This window comes from Danio aesculapii, chromosome 6, assembly GCF_903798145.1.
Source record: "Danio aesculapii chromosome 6, fDanAes4.1, whole genome shotgun sequence".
NCBI classification, from domain to species: domain Eukaryota; kingdom Metazoa; phylum Chordata; class Actinopteri; order Cypriniformes; family Danionidae; genus Danio; species Danio aesculapii.
This window is the reverse complement of record NC_079440.1, coordinates 10686914-10707747: the sequence shown is the minus strand read 5'-3', so window position 1 is coordinate 10707747 and position 20834 is coordinate 10686914. Positions and strand designations below refer to the sequence as shown.

The following is a 20834-nucleotide window of genomic DNA, read 5'->3' as shown; positions in this document are numbered from 1 at the left end:
CAACATCATGTTGTGCTCTAATAGTAATCTTTTTAATTTTCATTTTAAAACCATTTTGATTTAAACTGTAAGTAAGACAAACATTAAATAAAAGATTATGCTCTCTCACGGTAGTTTTTGATCAATTGGACCATATAAAGCAGGACAGCAAGTTTCTGGTTCTGTCAGGTTAGGTTTACAGGTTGATGAAAAGCTGAGAGATGCATCATCAACCTGTAAACCTAACCTGACTTCCCCACCCACAAACTGACTGACTTCCTGAACGCTACACGATAAGCACGCACAGAAAAAAACAGCTCACACTAGCAAAAACTGAAGACCTGCTCAAATAAGAGCCCAAAATTAGCTCCAGAATTGATTACTTGGGCCATATACTAGACTAGAGTGACTAGTGTAAGAGATTTAAACCTCAACACACTCAAAACCAGACCCATTTTAAAGCTGATGATGCGCAAAACAATTTGAGGAAGTACCCAATAGGTGAAGCGAGCTGATGATGAAATCCTGAGAACTTCATGATGATGCAAAGGATTTAAACTGGTAAGTGAACCATACACTTTCTGGTACTGTAGGAAAACATTCACGAGAGTTCACCGAGAAAGAAATCAGAGATGGGTACAAACAAAGAGTCAAATGCTGAGCAGTCGGGAGCAGCATCGCAGATTGAGGAAGACATGGAGCTGACAACTGAACAGAACAGTCCGGTTGATCAAGACCCACGACAAACGGAGGACGGCAAGCTTCTTAATACATACAAGTGGCACACTGGAGCCAAGGCTGAAACGGTGGCACAGGGCGCCATTGAGAGGCTGGAGAAAGGTGCCTCAAACAAGTGGAACAAAATGCAGAGCTGGCGCAAAGCCCTAAGTGAAGACCCTGGGGAAAAGTCCTCAACTGCAAATCGAGGAGGAGAAAGCCCTTCCAAACCAGACAAGCCGACAACTTCAAGGAAAAACCCTTTCCGCAGAGCTCTTTCTGAGCCACCGGGGTCTCTCCTGTCCTCTTCGGCCCCCGTGTCTTCGAGCGCACAGGCAACAGGGTCCACCGTCCAGGACACAACACAGAGGGGCAAAATCAGAAAGTACCTGCAATCGGTCTCAAATAAGTTCAAGAAGCCTCGTCTGCAGAGTACTGTCACAGAGCATGGTAAGAGATGCAATGTTAGATGCTTTTTTCTTTATTACAATTGTTATGACATCATTATTGTTAGATTTATTATTGTTTATACTACACTTTGTTTGTCGTTGGCGCAGCTTCAAGTTTATTTTTTTTACAGTGATCTATATATAAATTTTTTTGAAGTTTTTGTATATTATTGTGCAGTTTCCCAGTACTGGGTTGCGCCTGGAAGGGCATCCACTGCATAAAACATATGTCGGAATAGTTAGTGGTTCATTCCACTGTGGAAAATAAATGATGAATAAATATTATTATGTAAAGAGATACATGAAACTAGATGATACAGTTCAAAAGGAAAAAGAGCTAACAAAAAAAAAACACGCAAGACAGTCAACAACAGCCAGATTTGTGTGTGTGTAATAGTAAATGGGTGTACACATGGAAGCATATAAACACCACCAACAACAACAATTAAACACAAAAGTACAACATGCTTTACATGGATATCCATGTTTGTGGCATCACATAATATTACTTTTATCATCACCAACTTTAGTATTATTAATATTATCATTATTTTAATTATGAATGCTAAATAATATTTAAATACTGCCAATATTATTCTGATGGTCAATTCGGATTATACACATTCCTGTTATTTCTATTTCTGTTCTACTGATGTTTGTTTTCTGTGTTGACCATATAAAATGTGTTTACCAATGAAAGATGCTAAATATTTCACCTAATCTATGAAATATGGAGGTTCTTAGATGTACCTTTGTTGGACGGCAGTATGAATTTGCTTATTAAAATGATTGCACATGAAGATGCCACTGAATGGTGCTAAAGAATGAGGGTACAACAACAGGATATGACATACACTGAAAAAAGTGTTGCATGCAAAACTGTTGCAAACAATTTATTTGTGTTGAATTTAAACAAACAAATTAAATTTAATAATGTTCAACTTATTTTGTTTGCTTAAATTCAGCCCAAATAAATTGTTTACAACCACTTAACGTAAAAAAATTGAGTACATCCAAGGAATCATCTTTGAATATTTTTTTTCAGTGTATGGCATTAAGATGGAACAATAAACAAGAAGCCAAGACATCTTTATTTCTATAGTACTTTTTTATAAACTACTTATTTAAAATGAGCTAAAACAACACTCTTGAGGTTTTTTGGGGACAACTTATTTGTTTTATGTTCAATCGACTTAAATTTGAAAAAAAAATGAAGCTAATTTTATCAATTTGTGTTTGGAAAACATGAAGGAATTGTGTGGAACCCTACATTTTTTACAGTGTATAATTGTTAATATGGCACCTTTTTGTCATTGGTGCATCCTTAAGTTTATTATTATTTTTTACACCGTGATCTAATTATTCATTTTTAAATGTTTTTGTATATTATTATGCAAAGAGATACATGAAACTAGAAGATATAGTTCAAATTAAAAGGAAAAACAACAACAAAAAAAAACAAACATGCAAGACAATCAACAACAGCCAGATGTGTGTGTGTGTAATAGTAAACAACACCAACAAAAAAACACAAAAATGTGCTTTATATGGATATACATGTTCCTGTCATCACAGAATTTTACGTTTATCATGATTATCAACTTTATTATTATTATTATTGTAATTATCATCATTATTTTTACTATGAATGCTAAATACTATTTAAATACTACCAATAATCTGATTGTTGTTGATGTTTTTACACATTCCCGTTTTATTTCTGTTCTATTGTTGTTTGTGTTCTGTGTTCACCATATAAAATGTGTTTACCAGTTAAGTTAAGCGCTAAAAATGTAACTGAATCTATGAAATTTCTTAGAGGTATCTCTGTTGGACCGCAGTGTGAACCTGCTTATTAAAATGATTGCACATGTAGATGCCACAGAATGGCGCTAAAGAATGAGGGTACAACAGGATGTGACATTGAGATGGAATAGTAAACAAGTCAAGTCATCTTTATTTTTATAGTGCTTTTTTACAAACTACTTATTTAAAATGAGCTGAAACAACACAATTCTTGAGTTTTTTTGAGGACAACTTAATCATTTTATGTTCAATCGACTTAAATTTGTAAAAACCAATAAGTGAACTTAATTCCTTCATGTTGGCCCAACACAAATAGATTGTGTGGAACCTAGCATTTTTTACAGTGTAGTTCTTTAAAGTAAAGGTTGAGTTCAATACAAATATCACTGTTGAAGTTCAGTTCCGTTTAATATAAATGTCACTGTTGAAGGCTGTTCCTCCGAAGAAAATATAAGTATTAGCAGGATTATTAGGTCACACTATTTTTATGGTTCGTTTGTTGAATCTAAGTTACATTGCATCTACATGCCATCTAATTCTCATTAGATTATAAGTAGATTGTTGGGGTTAGGGTTAGTGTAAGTTGACATGTACTTGCACAGTTTCTTATAGTCAGTTAAATGTCTGTTTAGCAGCAGTATGAACAGATATTAAGCAGACAGTCTACTAATACTCAAATGGACCATCAAAATAGAGTGTTACCGACTATTACTTTACTGCAAATATTATATTTAAACCCTTTTAAAGTTAAAATTGAATTTCATTGGAGGTCAGTAACGTTATTAGAATGGTATAAAGTTGGTATTGGTATTAAGATGTTTTCGTTAAGCCAATCACTGAAATATTTTGAGTTTTTGACCACTTCAGTGGAAAACACATTTGATCAGATTGCTTCCAGGGTGTAATTGTTCATGCTAAAGGCCATCTATTTTTTAACTTACTGACCGAACACCAGAATGTTATGGGATGTGTTGTGAGAAAGCACACCAAAACAAATTCACCAAGCTGCAATGAATCAAAGCATACAAATCATGATAAAAAATTGTACTTGCTATCCACAAAGTGATCGTACAGTGAAACAGTTGAACATTGCGGGTGGAAAATTTCTCACCTGACCACTTTCATGAATAAAAATAAAGATGCCACAAAGCAGTTCACCGCATTGTAGTGATTCTTCAAAGAACTACTTTTTTTAGTGTGAAGAATATTTTGTGGAATAAAAAGGCTCCATGGATAGTTGTCCAGCCATTCATTCATACTGGCAGGATGTAATACAAGTAATACAAAAATATCTTTGGTGATGGAATGGACTTCTCTTTTACTACAATTTACTTGGGAATCATAGCAGCCAACTTAATGGTAAATGACAAGTATTTATTAAAAATACTTTTAGCAAACAGCAAGAAAATTGTAACTCGGAAGTGGCTACAACTTAAACCCACTACAAAATCGGAATGGTGGGATAGTGTATCTCAATATGTTCAGAATATAGAGAGGATGACTTTTTCATTAAAACTACAAATGTACAAATACCTGTAATATTGGGAGAAATGGAGTGTACTTATAGTTGAAGTTAGAATTATTAGCCCCCCTTTGAATTTTTATTTTTTTTTTATATTTCCCAAATGAGCAGGGAAATTTTCACAGTATGTCTGATAATATTTTTTCTTCTTGAGAAAGTCTTATTTGTTTTATTTTGGCTAGAATAAAAGCAGTTTTAATTTTTTTAAAAGCCATTTTAAGGTGAAAATTATTAGCATGTTAGTGTAAGTGTATTTGTTTATTATTTTTTTCTTTCTTCCTTAAAAAAGAAATAAAAATAAAGTATAAAAAAGGCTCCATGGATGTTAACGGTTCTTCATGGAAGCGTCAATGCCAAGAAAGAACCTTTATTTATGGTGTAAAGTGTGTTACAAACGTTAACTTCATAAACATTATTACCAGGACCTATGATGCTTCTATGTCATTTAAAGGGATAGTTCATCCAAAAATGAAATTTACATAATTTATTCTACATCTTGTGGTTTTAAGCTGAGTCTTTCATCTGTCGAACACAAGAGATATTTTAGGGGAGAAACAGTTTAGAAGGACGCAGTGGCGCAGTAGGTAGTGCTGTCGCCTCACAGCAAGAAGGTCGCTGGTTTGAGCCTTGGCTGGGTCAGTTGGCGTTTCTGTATGGTGTTTGCATGTTCTCCCCGCATTCGCGTGGGTTTCCTCCGGGTGCTCCGGTTTCCCCTACAGTCCAAAGTCCCATGCGGTACAGGTGAATTGGGAAGGCTAAATTGTCCGTAATGTATGAGTGTGAATGAGTGTGTATGGATGTTTCCCAGAGATGGGTTGTGGCTGGAAGGGCATCTGCTGCGTAAAACATGTGCTGGATAAGTTGGTGGTTCATTCCACTGTGGCAACCCCGGATTAATAAAGGAACTAAGCCAAAAAGAAAATGAATTAAATACTTTAGAAGACAGTGAGTGCCAGCATTCTTCCAAATACCTTATTTTGTGTTCAAGAAACTCAAATAGGTGGAGAATGAGTAAATAATGAAAGAATTTAAATTTTGGGGGGAACTATCTATTTAATGCAAATAAAGAACCTTTATTTAATAAGTGTTGCAAAAGTGAACTTTATAAAAGTTGGGCATTTGATGTGTTGTTAGCAGCTAGCTCTCTTCAACTCTTACATAATCGCCCACTGAAGCTAAACAGGGCTGCGTCCAGTCAGTACCTGGATAGGAGACCACATGGGAAAGCTAGGTTGCTGCTGAAAGAGGTGTTAGTGAGACCAGCAGGAGGCGCTCAACCTGTGATCAGTGTGTTTTCTAACACCCAGTACAGTGAAGTTAAACCCTAGCATCCTGTTCAAATTTGCCCACTGGCCTATGTCCATCATGGCCTCCTAACCAGCCCCATATCATAATTGGCTTCATTACTCTGTCTCCTCTCCACCAATCAGCTGGTGTGTGGTGTGCGGTCTGATGCAATATGGCTGCTGTTGCGTCATCCAGGTGGACGCTGCACACTGGTGGTGGATAAGAACATTCCCCCCAATGTATAAAGCATGTTGAGTGTCCAGAAAAGCGCTATATAAATGTAAGGAATTATTATTATTAATGAAATTTAAAGTGACATCTTTTTCCTTTTATGTGAAAACAAAGAAAAGTGTGAACCTGAATATGTGGTCCAAGACCCTGTTCGGCTATCCTGGGCCCCCCCACAAGAGGTTCCCGTTTGGGACATTAGCAACTGCTTTCTTCAGGATGGACAGATCCTTATCCCACGTGAAGAGGAGGTAATGAACATCTAATACATTCAACGATGTTAAAAGATGATGCGTTGTGCTAAACAGATTCAGATGCTGGATGCGTGCCATAGTTAGTTTGGAAATGCTGATGAATTGATTGATGCTGCCAGTATATGATTGATTTTTTAATTCATTTCAGCCTATGATGACAGTTCGGAACCGGGCCAGCAGTTGTCTCTTCAGCCTCAGTCTGCAGAACATCAGCGGAAGTCACGCTGGTCAGTATCACAGTTATATATAATAACTTGTTTGTGGGTGTTAAAGATCAGAGTGTTATTTTGGTGTCTGCATTAAACTATATCGAATTACATAGAAATGGAATGCATTTTACAGGTAGTTTTTAAAATAGCATGTTGTTATAATAATCTAATATGAGGGAACGTTATTCAGCAAAACATATATGAATAGTGAATAAATGAACAGCGTACTTATTACAGCATATGTTTTACACAGTGTGTGCTCTTCCAGCCGCAACCCATCACAGGGAAACATCCATACACACTCATTCACACACATACACTACAAACAATTTAGCTTATTTAATTCACCTATAGCGCATGTCTTTGGACTTGTGGGGGAAACCGGAGCACCCGGAGGAAACCTTCATGAACACGGGGAGAACATGCAAACTCCACACAGAAACGCCAACTGACCCAGCCAGGGTTTGAACCAGCGACCTTCTTGCTGTGATGCAATTGTGCTACCCACTGTGCCACCGTGCTGCCCACACACAAATAAATAATAATATATATATATATATATATATATATATATATATATATATATATATATATATATATATATATATATATATATATATATATATATATATATATATATATATACACTAGTGCTGGGCAAAAATGAATCACAAATAATCACATCAAAAATAACCTTTTTTGTGAACTGTGTATGTTTATTGTGTATATATAAATACACACATGCATGTATATATTTGAGTTTATGTTTAGATATAAAATATGTAGATATGGATACAAATTATATCTAAATTTAAATATCATTGTAAAAAATTTTCTTTGTTTATATGTATGTCTGTGTATTTTATATATATACAGTTAAAGTCAGAATTATTAGCCCCCCTGTTTATTTTTTCCCCCAATTTCTGTTTAACAGAGAGAAGTTTTTTCAACACATTTCTAAACATAATAGTTTTAATAACTCATTTCTAATAACTGATTTATTTTATTTTTGCAAAGATGACAGTAAATAATATTTTACTAGATAAAAACAGCTTTTTATTCTAGCAAAATAAAATAAATAAAGTAATACACACATATTTAAGTCAAAAACAAACTTTATTTTGGATGTTATTAATCGCGATTTTGCCCACCACTAATGTATACACATAATATTTTATATGTTGATATTGATTTCCCAGTGATGGGTTGCAGCTGGAAGGGAATCCGCTGCATAAAACATATGCTGGATAAGTTGGCGGTTCATTCTGTTGTGGCGACCCTAGATTAATAAAGGGAATAAGCCAAAAAGAAAATGAATGAATGTTGATATTGAGCTTAAAGTGCAATTTAAAGAATTAACTAGGTTAATTAGGCAAGTCATTGGACAAAAGTGGTTTGTTCTGCCGCCAATTGAAAAAAATAATGTATTAAGGACACTAATATTTTGGACTAATATTAAACACATATTCCATGTGTAATGTTGCAAATTGACACTTCACTTCAGTCATGACGGTTGTAATAAATGCAGTTTTATTATTTGAAAAAAAATGTAAAAATTAAAAATATATACTCCAGACAAACTAGCCTTTTCAGAAGAAAAATAGATACGGTGAACGTTTTTGTATTTTTTTGCTCTGTTAAACATCAACTAAGTATGTGAAAAAGAATTAAAATTTCACAGGAGGCATTTTGTAATTTGAATAATTAAAAATGCCTTGGTGGTAGGTGAAGGAATAGTGGTTAGTTTGGTATTTTGTTATCTACAGTAGATCAATGACAGTCATACACTGCAAAACCCAATAAGTTAAGGAAACTCAAACCATTTGAGGAAAGTGATTGCAACAAACCATTTTAGTTCAAAAACTAATCCTGATGAGTACTGTGAACTTAATCCATTTGAGTAAACGAAGCAATTTGAGAACAGTAAAACACAATGAATCCAGAGAACTAAAACCAACTGAGTACTGTAAAACCCAATAAGTTAAGGCAGCTCAAACCGTTTGAGGAAGCTGATTGCTACAAACCATTTAAGTTAAAAACTAATCTATATGAGTACTGTAAACTTACTCCATTTAAGTTAAAGTCATGATGAGGTATTTAATTAACTCATTACCTTCAACACTGAGTTCAAAACTCTTTTTAAAAGAGTAGAATTTACTTAAATAACAGTACATTTTAAGTCAACTACACTCATTTCATTTGATAAAGTTGGCTGTTGGGTTTTACAGTGTACATTTATACGTGTGGTTCATACTTAAGCCCCCTCAAAACCCAAATGTACTTAAATATTGTTTCACTGTGTCGTATATGAAGCTCATTGGGAAGATTGCAGGACACGTTGCTGAAATAACAGCCTAAATCTCTTCACAATTACAAATCTGGAGATGGCTTTGAGAGATGAGAGGTCTCTATCTAGCCAATGACTCTCTGCCAGTGACTAAAGTGAAGCTAGATAACATTGACTCAGGAAATGGTTGACGTGGTTGCGTGTGCGTGTGCTTATAAAATTGCTTCCTTCGAGTTTCTGAAGATATCATCATAACTGGGTGTTCCATCTACCAGAGGATGACTGAGACTGATGGGCTGTGCTGTCTAGTTTACTTTAACGTGCATGCAGAGCCTTCATATTAAGAGTTAAAAGGGGATTTTAAGAACTAATGGTCTGAAAGTGGGGGGTGGATTATTCTAAGCTGCACCAAAGCATGGGTTTCAGGCGTTGGATAGTATGTGGAGGGGCACTAGGTAAGCAGAATGATTTAAATTTTCTCTTTACAAATGATTCAGTGTAATTATTTTTACGGCGAGTGTAATGCATGTTAAATTCGATCAGTATTAAAACAAATCTAAGGAGACTGCAGACTCTGCTTAATTGAGTTGACATTGGCCTTCGTTTTCAGGTAATTGAGTTGTCGATACTGAAGATTTAACTGATGTTTTTAAGCTGTAATTCTTCACATAAAGAGTGTAGTGGAGTTTGACCTTGAGTTCAGTCGTTCTAGGATTTTTTTTTGTCAAATATGTATCCATATTTAGTCGGAGGTGGGAGATTCTTTGCTTTACATTTATTTTTTCTTTGACATTTAAAGTTGATCATTTAAAAGATTAAGATTGACAGTGTGTACATTTTTATGCAATATTAAAAAATGCCTTAAAAAATACATGGAATCTTATCCAGGGTTCCCACTCTTTCATGAACAGCAGATTCAAGGACTTTTTAAAGCATCATTACATTCAAATGAAGCACCTTTTTTATTCCCCAAGCATATGTAGCATCATGAAAGTCCTTACTTAACACCAGCCTGGTGAAAGGGGTGGTTTTTCTCAAAATGTCTACCTTTTTTGCAGTTATTCGCCTCATTTTCTATTTAATTTAGTGATATTTTAAGCACTTGCTGGATTAGCCTGTCAGGTGGTCAACATAACCACACTTTTTAATGTACCAAAGTATTTCAGAAAGATTTAGAAAAACTAAATAAATACTGAATAATGTATAAATACTGATTTTTAAAATACAAATTTATTACATTAGAAATAAAATAGGAATCTGTTAAAGTTTTTGATTAAAAACTGTAGTCTATTGCCATTTGTTAGGCAAATAACAAACTGGCCAGCTCATTCATCCTCAGTCAGGCCCTTTGAATAATAAAACTTTTTTTATGGTTTTGTTTCAAGAATAAGGTCCCAGATTTAGAATAAAAGTTACTTGTAAAATGTTTTTTCTTTTTGACAACAATACAGTTGCAAAAGATGATTTCACATACGTCAGACTGCATGTTTTCTTGCACGGCTGGATGCTGGACTCTACATAAATAATTGTTTGCATTGGCCAAAACTGATTAGCTGATGTCACACTGGTGTGATGGCCAACAGAGCATTCCGCTTGATCTTAAAGCCTTTTTCGATGGATTATTTTCACTATTTATGATGGCATAGCAGTCAAAATAGGACAAATGAGCTCATGTATGGGACAAATTGTGGACCTTTGTTTCTTTCGAACCACCAGGCTACAGGCCTGCATTTACACTTAATATTTACATTAAAAAGTTAGAGTAATAATGATGTTTTGAATGTGTCAGTTTAAGACAAATTTGGTGATATTCAAATGTAGTTTCTAAAATATATATATAAAATAAGCATTGTTTGTCATAGTTCTTGTACAAGATTTAAAGGTAATGTCATTTTTTTTTGTTCTGTTTATGACAGAAGCACAATAATAACACCATAAACATTTTAATTTGAGCACTTTCAAGGATCTGTGTTTGTTTTAAGTACTTTCCAGGCCTTAAATCCATGTTTGAAATGCAAGTACTTTCAAGAAGTGTGGGAACCCTGCTTATAACTACTCAAAAGGTTCTTTAATGTTGAAAAAAGTTCTCTACATCATTAAAATGTTCTTCACCTTAAGAAATAAATGGTTCTTTCAAGAAGTGAAAAGGTTTTTTTGTGGTTCGACTATAGCAGTACTGCAAAAAAACTCTTTTGGTGCTTATTTTAGAGCTGGTTTAGAAACATCACACAATCTAAAGACTCTAAAATGAAGGCTGTTGTCTATAACCTCATGCGCTGTATGTTGTATTTTTTTGAAAGGAATCTGAACATACTTGTAAAAGCTCAGTGCTTTTAATACCACAGCTTATAGCTTAAATTTTGTTACGACAAGTTTCTTGTCATTTTTTAAGATTGCACTAAGGTTGTGCTTTTTCCATCTTTACAAGATAGCTTGCATCTTTCAAGTTGCTATTAAAATTCATGCCAAAGTGCAAGCTCTCGGACATCATTTGGCATATGTTAATACACTGCCTACTAAATATGACTCATTTTTTAGAGCTGCCACTTCTGCATTTGTGATTTATTATGGCACCCTTAAGTTTGTCCATTGTAATCATGTAAATCCAAAAATTGGGAGAACATCCTCTGCATGGCACTGCTTGTCTGGTTTCCAGCTTTCATAAAGGCACATGAATGATCAAGGGAAGCTAATTTTTCCACAAAAAGATTAAATAAGACCCCAAATGTCTGCTCTGTTTTTGTGTTAACAGAATTTAACTAAAACATTTTCGGTTAAACTGGAAATTATTGATCTGATACACATGAGGAAGGAAATGACTATGCTTCCTGCTATGGTTTCTGCAGTATTTTTTCCCATTAGAATGAAATAAACAAGACATACATGAACATGTTCATTGTAAATGTCTCTTTCTTTTAAAACACGTTTCATATTTTGCAAAAGAATTGAAGTCATGGAAAGTGTTCTTTGACTCTCTTTAGAGCTAAACCCAGATCCTGTGGTCCCGTCAAGTGGTACCAAATTAAAAGGGCAAGATGGTGGAGTCAAAGTGAGTATACATTAGTACAATCAGTACAATTAGAAACTAAATGTATGGTTTTCCTTGACATTCCCTCTTATTCTCATGCTAGGGTTTAATCAAGCGCCGCTTACAGGGTGATGATAAAAGGAAAAGCAGCACCCAGCTCAATACTGCAGGATTAAGTGTTGCTGCAAGGTGAAGGATCTGTAACAATGTCTCAATTCAGTTGGAACACGTATAATCCAACTATTTGTTATGCTATGCTACTTACCAGTCTATTACACTTTCTGTCAAGGTATGGTTCCAGAGAATCTTTATCCATCCCAGTCAGTGCTGCAAAAAGCCTCAATCTAAATGCAGACCAGACCACCGTCATCAGGCCGGTCCACAGCTCCATTCTAGGGGAGAAGTACTGTTTTCAGGTAGACCTTGCAGTTGCGAATTAAAGTGAAATTCAAATTAAAGTGAATCTAAAATCACACCCTATACCTTATTCACTATTGCCTACATTTCGTCCACTTAAAGAATGCCATTTTGTTTGTGCTTTGCTGGATAAATCCCTTAGATGGATCAGTATTTCAACTTCTAGGTCAGACCCTGTGATAGTTATTTAACACTTAGCAAGGTCTCTATTAGTAACAACATATTTTGATTTCTGTCATGTATACAAACGTTAATTAAATTATATTTTATTTAGAAATTACCTCAATAGAATTTTCATCTTGTGGTCAGACACAAAAATCATTTGGTGCTTAAACACTCACAGTGCATTATAAGTATTCACAAGCCATTGGTTGTACATAAGTTCCATTGTGGGATTGATTGAGTGCACTTCAGAACATCCACTATGGTTTCAGACACTTCTTTTAAGGGTATAGATGGGTGTTTTTTTAAATACAGACTATAGTTGCGTCCCAAATGGCACACTATACACTATGCACTATGTACTTATGCACTTACACACTCAACAGTATAGTCAGCCTGATCTTATGAGAAAATGAAAGTATTTTACGTTTTGTCAGTTTAATGGCTAATTCATACGAGTTCAGTCGTGCACAAATGTACGATTTTTAAAAAGGAGGCATGGAACCTAACCTAACCCCAGCCCTAAACCTAACCGCCATTGGGTGATGAGCAAATCGTACTAAATTGTAGGAATTACATTATACGAATTCATACGAATTAGCCACTAAATCAAAAAGTTACAAATTGCTGTGAGATTGTGTTGGCATACTACATGTATGTAGTGTCATCCCAAATGAAACACTAACGTTTTTTACTAAGCGGAAATTCAAACCGTTTCCAGATGACTTTTGATGGTTGCCAAGTTAATAAAATAGATGACCAAACTACCAAATAATACCTGCCATGAGTATAACTGCATTCACCATCGGAAGGCAGTATAATCACACTCGTAGGAAAATTTTACTTTCACAATCCAAAATAAATAAAGTTCTCCGCTATGTGAGAAAAGCAGCGGCCGTTGAGTGCGTGAAATGTCCAACATTACACACTTTATTTTAACAGTTGAACAATTGCATCATCCAGGTATTTAAAGTGCACTCGTTACAAAATAGCATAGAATAGTGCAAAAGTATGCGATTTGGGACCCACATTATGTTTCAAATGACACCCCATAATTCAAACCAATTCTGTATTTTCTGGGTATTTCTACATCCAACACCATGATAGGTTATAAACTCAGAAAATAACCACTGCTTTGGGTGCACTTCAGCTGCAGAAAGAGATCGCTGGATTGAGGACTTGCGTCGTACAGCTCATCCAAATAAGGTATGGCATAATTTTTAATTTAAATATCCAATTTTTATTATATTATTTGTATTTATTCTAATACCACCCATTTGTACTCTTGTCTTCTGAAAGGACAACTGTGAGCGCACTGAAAACTCACTTTGCCTTTGGATTAATGAAGCAAAAGACCTTCCCCCAAAGAAGAGATATTATTGTGAGGTCCACCTTGATGGTACACTGTTTGCTCGTACAAGTAGCCGAGCTGTAGGGAAGTCTGTCCAACGCTCCAGCCAGGCAGTTGATGGAGGATCTGGAGCAGCTGGCAGTGGTGGTACTTTAGGAGGTTGCCAGTTGTTCTGGGGTGAATTTTTTGAACTTGACAACTTGCCCCCTGTTACCCAGATCACCCTGCACCTCTTTAAAGGTGAAGATCCCAAGAAGAAGCGCAATTCCAGAGACGATGCTATCCTGCATCCTTTAGGAAGTGTAGCTCTCCCTCTGGCAGACATAAAAGGACGTGCCTATCAAGAGAAATGGTATCCCATTGTTGCCTATAAAGCCCCGGGAACTAGTACAGCAAAGGATTCGGTTGGACTGCAGGCTTCAATTCGAGTCAAGGCCAAATTCAAGAACCTGAAAATTCTGCCTATTGAGAGGTACAAGGAATTTGCAGAGTATGTTACAGTGAATTATGTGGATATGTGTAGCAGTCTTGAACCCCTTCTCAATGTACGGGAGAAAGAAGAACTAGCAGGAGCACTTGTTCATGTGCTCCAAAGCATTGGGAAAGCTAAGGTGATTAGCACAGCAGAAATCGTAGGACTGGGCAGAAGAGTTCAGATTACTAAACATTTCATTCTAATGCAGGAATTCCTAATTGATCTTGGTAGTGCAGAAGTTCAACGCTTGGGAGAAAATGAGGCTTTGATCTTCAGGGAGAATACACTGGCTACAAAGGCTATTGATGAATACATGAAATTGGTTGGCCAGAAGTATCTCATTGACACACTTGGTAAGGAAAACTGCATCTTGTTATGAAACTACCCCCCCCCCCCCTCTCTCTAATCTCCTATTAACCACCTTCACCCATAGGTGACTTTATAGCAAGACTGTACAATGGAGGAGAGAACTGTGAGGTAGACCCGCAAAAATGCTCTCCCTCTGATCTACCAATCAACCAGAGACATCTTAAAGAGACCTGTGAGGACGTTGTGAAAAGAATTGCTGACATGCAAGAGTAAGATCAACTTAAATGTACACACACAACATAGTAAATGTGTGAAAACACTGATAGGTGATAAATAGTGCTGAAACATAATAGGGGTATTCAAACCTTACCAAAAAAACACCATATGCCCCCTATGGTTTAAACCACAGTACTCCTATAGCAAACTGATGCTCAACCTCCCATTTGCCCACCAAGCCCCCTCACTAAGTCCCCGCACCCCTACCTGCTGTCTGCCATCCAAGTCTCATACAAGCACATTTTAAATATTCATTTCATGTTAATCAAGGTGTTACCCTACTACGCCTGGTTAATTGGACTGTTTTTCTTGTCGGACAAAATAACAGAGACGGATGCACAGAATATCAGAATATGATTGGTCAGATCACCTGCCAATGTCAAACTTTAGATAAAGGGTCAATAGTGACTAGATTTACCATGTTCACATAATCTAAATGGACCATATTTTAAAATGCTCAATTATTTTAAAAAAAGATCTATTCTTACCTGTCTGTAAACAGATCATTCCCAGCGGAGCTGAATGAGATTTTTTCCAGTTGGGTATCAGACTGTGAAGATCGAGGTCAACAAGACATTGGACACCGTCTCATATCAGCCTCTCTGTTTCTTCGATTCTTATGCCCAGCAATCCTCAGTCCATCTCTCTTTGGCCTTACCCAACCCTATCCAGAGACAAACACCCTTCGCACTCTTACTTTGACAGCCAAGGTCATTCAAAACCTTGCAAACTTCACCTTGTAAGTCATATCTGATCTGAATTTTATTTTTGTATGGTTTGCTCTCATGTGACTAGTATAATTAATTCTCAATATCCACCAGGTTTGGTGAAAAAGAGGAGTACATGTTTTTCATGAATGACTTTTTAACACAACACTGGGAGCCTATGCGAGAATTCTTACAGAAAGTCTCTAATCCAGAGAGCGAAATCACCATGTCTCGATTTGACGGCTACGTAGACCTGCCTCTTCGTCTAGCTATCCTTCACAATCTCCTGGTTGATATTATCTCTGTCATGAAACAGGTACCTAAAGATAAGGTTTCTTGTAAACAAGTCCTTTACTGTCATGAGATTACTGACTACATTTATTAAACATTGTGCTCATGAGCAATAACACATATTTCTTCATAGGACCAAATAGACAATCTACATCCCTTGCCTAGAATTCTTAACCAGATCACAGAATTCCTTGGCCATGATGCGCAACAGATTCCTGTTAGCAGGTGCAGTTATATTTCAGTATACACAAAATTCATATGTGGTTTAATAGAAGCTGTATCAAATCAATGCTTACTCAATCTACTTTTACTTACCCCTCACCTGTGTCACTGCTCCTTCTGAAACAGCAGCCAAGCAATGCCAAAGCCTATATATGTACCTCCAAGGGATCTCCCCAAGTACAGTCCATTACAAACCTCCATGCAGCAGCTTCCCATAGACTCAAAACCCAACCAATGTTCTAAAGAACGTCAGCGGAGGCAGGTGCAGAGGGCATTCAGTGTGCCTAACAGACCATCAAGACAGCAGCGGCAACCAATGAAGAGACAGGCAAGCAATGAAGAGCTACCCACACAGTGCCCAGACGACAATCAAGTTCAAGATCACTGTTTGGAAATTTCACCCCCAAGCAATGTCAGTATGACTGGTTAAAATCTACCAAACATTTAGGCAATCATCTGCTTTCAAATATATCCTTTGATGTGTATTTTTTGTTTGAATGTAGCCCGAAAAATCCAAAGCCGCTGCAGCAGCAAAAGTACGCTGGATCATACAACCTGACGGTAGTGAGACCCGTCAGGTAACAAGGCAAGATCAAGAGGAGACAAACACATTGGATAAGGTGAGTTTGTTTAGGATGCTTTAAAAAGTGATTGATTTGAGTGTATTTGAATGTTGTACTTATGAGTCAACTTATGGTGCTTTTCCACTGTATTGTACTGGTTCGGTACAATACAGTACAGTATGTAATTATGTCTGTTTCCACTGTCAGAAGTTCAAAATAGCGAAGCATACTTTACCACTTTTTGAGACCTTTTCATAAGGGTACCAGGCACAACCGTATGGTACCAATGTGGTGGAGCTACACTCGCTGCTGAATGCTGGTTTACAGAGAATCATCACTTGAGCGTGCAACAACCCTTCAAATAGGGGAACACAGGAAGCTCCATTTTTAAATACAGAGCTGAGACATGACAGCATAATACAATGACGACATGAACCATGGTCATCCCAAGCTCAAACAAAGCTTGTTTTCCTCTTGTGACAACCAGCTGCATGCCAAGTAGCAAGAACAGGATCTGCTGTATGTACTAAAACATAGGTCTCAAACTCGATTCCTGGATGGCCGCTGCTCTACACAGTTTTACACCAACTCTAATCAAAAACAGCTGATCCAACTAATCAAAGTATTCAAGACTAATATTGATTGTTAAGCAGGTGAGTTCGAGGTGGTTAGAGCTAAACTATGCAAAGCCGCGGCCCTCCAGGAATTGAGTTTGAGACCATTTTTCTTAATCAGGGGTGTCAAACTCCTGGAGGAGGTATACAGTTTAGTTCCAACCCTGCCCCAATGCACATACCTGTAGGTTTCAAACAAGCCTGAAAGGCTTAATTAGTTTGATCAGGTGTGTTTGATTAGGGTTGGAACTAAACTGCAGAGCTGCTGCCCTCTAGGAACTGAGTTTGACACCTGTGTCCTAAATTGTTGTTTACTGGGCCATTCACATGTCGCGTGTGAGAGCTGACGCTTTTTCTCTCTATTTGCATTTGAAATAATGCAAACATGAGCAAAACATGATATGCGAATAACCTGAATGACATTCTTCTTCGAGCAAGAATCACATCGATCGCTTCTTTCTGACATGCACCATGCCTAGCAAGTATGGATACTGTTGGCAATGGAAACAAAAGGCTGAATGACATGTACCAAACTGAATCGTACTGTGCTTTACTAAACCGTACTACTCCATTCAAACAAAGCATAATTGACAACTGATATGTACTTTGCAGTAGTCAACAAAGAGTGCAGAATCGGTAAAAACACAATGGAAAGCAAACATGTTATGTCATTCAGAGGAACTCTCCTATAAACACTGCCTTACCTCAACACCCAATACAGCATAAAAAGCTATTGCAAAGTGTGTATTTTAGATTTGCTAATCTGCAGTAGAGTACTAGGATATCCAGACAGTCCCAATTTTGTTGATATGCCGCTGAGTTGTTTAATTTAAAAATAAAAAGACGCAAAATGTGGTGTCCCCATTCTTTTTTAACTAACATGTAATCATAAATGAGATTTCAATGCTATTTTGGCCACTGAACTAAAAATGTCCCCAGATTGACGGCTATCCCTGAACTTTACCAAGGCCTTTAGAATACTCAGACTCAGAGTGAATGGTGTACCAAGTATACCTCAGTATGTTGACAAAGATTTGGTATCCCATAGCACGCACAAGAGTTGTCTGAGCTGCGTATGGGAGTGGAACAGGTGACGGAGCGTGAGCTGGAGATGGCCAAGCGCTTAGAAGACTTCATCGTTTTAACTCAAGACCAGAATGCACAGCTACAGGCAGAGGTTCAGGACCTTCGCAATCTCTTGGCCATCCGTGAAGAACAGCTAGCAAGTGCAACGTTCAGGTAGATAAAACAAAAGACGTCAAAATGTGTACATCGAAAAGTACTGATAGGGCTGTGGTCATGTCTCTGTATCTCCTTACTTGTTTGTGTAGACTCGGAGTCATAGAAGAGGAGCGGGAGGAAGATGAGAGGAAGCTGAATGTTGCAGTGGCTGCAGTAGAGCGCATGAATGTTTTGGTGAGTTATCACTGTGTTTTTATACAGTTTTAAAAGTGCACATCATTCATTCTGACTTAATATAATTATTAACACTTGCATTTGTGTGACTGTTAACAGGAGGAGCAGTTTGCTGGGTTGTTGAAAGATGTGCACCACCTCTATGCAGCTAATTCCGATGGCTTAAGACAAACTTACATCAATACTTGATGCAAGACAGGAAATGCACTGGTGTGGTGTGCTACAGAGTGCCATTTCGCAATGCCATTTGTCAGATTTTCTGAATTCACTGCGCTTGCATAGCTACCTGTCACAGTTAAAGCAGATACATTTTTACCGCAATAATGGGTTGTTGTAAAAACAACAATGGTTACACAATTAAAAACTGGAGACATATTTGTGCATTTAATTTGTCCATATTTTAGAGCTTAATGTAAAGAATAGAGCCACATAAGAGTTTTCTTTAATTGTGTTTTGCAGACTTCAACAAATAAACTGTGTATTAAACACACCAATCTGGAGCAACGTTATTATTTTAACTTTAATACTTTAGTTGCTGCAATGAGTCAATGGCAAATAAGTGTCAAATATAATCAATATAGTCAACTTCTACATAGAAGTGCTTGGTTTTCATCTTGGTTTTAAACAGTTCATTCGTTAACTTCATTTCCTTTTATAACAAATAATTTGAATGACTATAAAATTTAATATGATGTAACTATCATTAACCCATTCCTACTCTTGAATACTCTAGCCAGGGTAACGGGTATCCTTGTCGTGTATTACGAACTCATTAATAACAATGAGATTTACACATGTGATACAATCACATGATCTTATATACTTATGAACTGGTGTGTGTTTTAAAGATTATTACATTCTAACTACCATACTAAATTTTGACTTGGATTTTTATAAATTGAAGGCATATTTGAATGGTTTAAATGGTTTCTAGTATACCTAGGCTGTGCTCCATTTCTAAAAGATCATCTCTATGACAGAATTCTTTTTTAAAGGCTTTGTCCTGTAGAATGGGAGTGTAGAGGAACAATTCTGCATCATAAATTAAGCATAAAGCAGCATCACTGGAGTTAAAGGTGTCCATTAACTTAATATTATTTATTCCATTGTGGCCCTTTAAAGTGCCCAGTTCTTCATTTTGAAACCCTTTAATATGTTGGCCATGCTGTAACTGTCCTCACTTCAAACTGCCCTTTGGATATGAATTTGTCCTGTTTGGAATACCGTTGTCTCAGGTTTGGGTAAGTCACCTGCCTATGGATCATCAGTAAACGGGACGGAGCAAATACACATCCTGAGATTTTAACAGTCTTGACTAGATGGGAACTTTAAATTGAACAGTACTTATGACCGTTTACATTTACAAGTACGTCCCTTATAAAACAGCTTTTTTTTTTATAAGCGGCCGCTTAGGGCCCCAGGAAATCTAAGGGCCCCCAAATAAATATATAAAGTATAAGTTATACCTATAAATTATATATAACATTATTTTCTGTCATATTTTGTATGATGAGTGTCTAAAAAAATAAATGTTTAATGTTTATTACATCTTTATTACAGATTTATTTTTAAAAACAAAATATTTTATATATAATTTTTAGTAGTGAATTTAGAAAAACAAATGATTTAAAACGTTTTAGAAGATGCTTTACGTGTTATTATTATTTTACATTAAGACAAAATGTAGAAAATGAGTAATTGAGTGAAATAAGAAAAAAAAAAGCTAAATAAATCAATTAAAAATACATTAAAATAGAAAAGTAGCATTTCAGAACTTTTGGGCACCATGGCTGGAATTGCTTAGGGCCCCCAATTCACTAAATCTGCGCCTGCATTTACCCCAACATACTTTATTCCCATAGTTTAAATCCAAAGTTTGTCATAAACAAACAGTACATGTCATTCATGTAAATGATATTTTTAAGGCTGTTAAAGATTATTAAAATTAATTATTTAATATCTAACCATTTGCAACTAATTTGCTAATGTGACTTAAAGTATTGTAATTTTTTTTTATAAATAATTGTATTTCCTGTGCATTAGCTTGTGTGGATTGGTTTTTCCTCCTCAAAAATTCACTGTAAGCTAGCAATGCTAATTTTCCATTTTGGGAAATCCTAATTTTTCCATTTTTATGAGGACATTTGTGTGTCAAACACTGAATAGTTAGACTACAAGGAAACTCACTGCATTGTTTTTTTGTTTTCCACCAAATATGGAACTGTCTGTTAGGCTATATTATTTTGTTATATATCTATCATATTA

At 36.2% G+C, this 20834-nt stretch overlaps 1 protein-coding gene across 2 annotated transcripts; it reads left to right on the top strand.

Annotated features, from left to right (window-relative positions):
- The first annotated feature begins 269 nt into the window (after positions 1-269).
- rasal3 (RAS protein activator like 3) lies at positions 270-19059 on the top strand. 2 transcript variants are annotated; one of them, XM_056459497.1, is made up of 18 exons: positions 270-1146; positions 6106-6239; positions 6391-6469; positions 11720-11787; positions 11870-11955; positions 12056-12182; positions 13453-13551; positions 13645-14307; positions 14380-14524; positions 14605-14749; positions 15259-15495; positions 15578-15779; positions 15888-15979; positions 16106-16388; positions 16480-16596; positions 18202-18392; positions 18485-18569; positions 18669-19059. In XM_056459497.1, the coding sequence occupies exons 1-18, from the start codon at positions 612-614 to the stop codon at positions 18756-18758; spliced, it is 3378 nt and encodes a 1125-aa protein (XP_056315472.1). In that variant the 5' UTR covers positions 270-611; the 3' UTR covers positions 18759-19059. The 2 variants fall into 2 exon arrangements, with proteins under 2 accessions (XP_056315472.1, XP_056315470.1); XM_056459495.1 differs by having other exon boundaries at positions 16103-16388.
- Positions 19060-20834: the final 1775 nt, after the last annotated feature.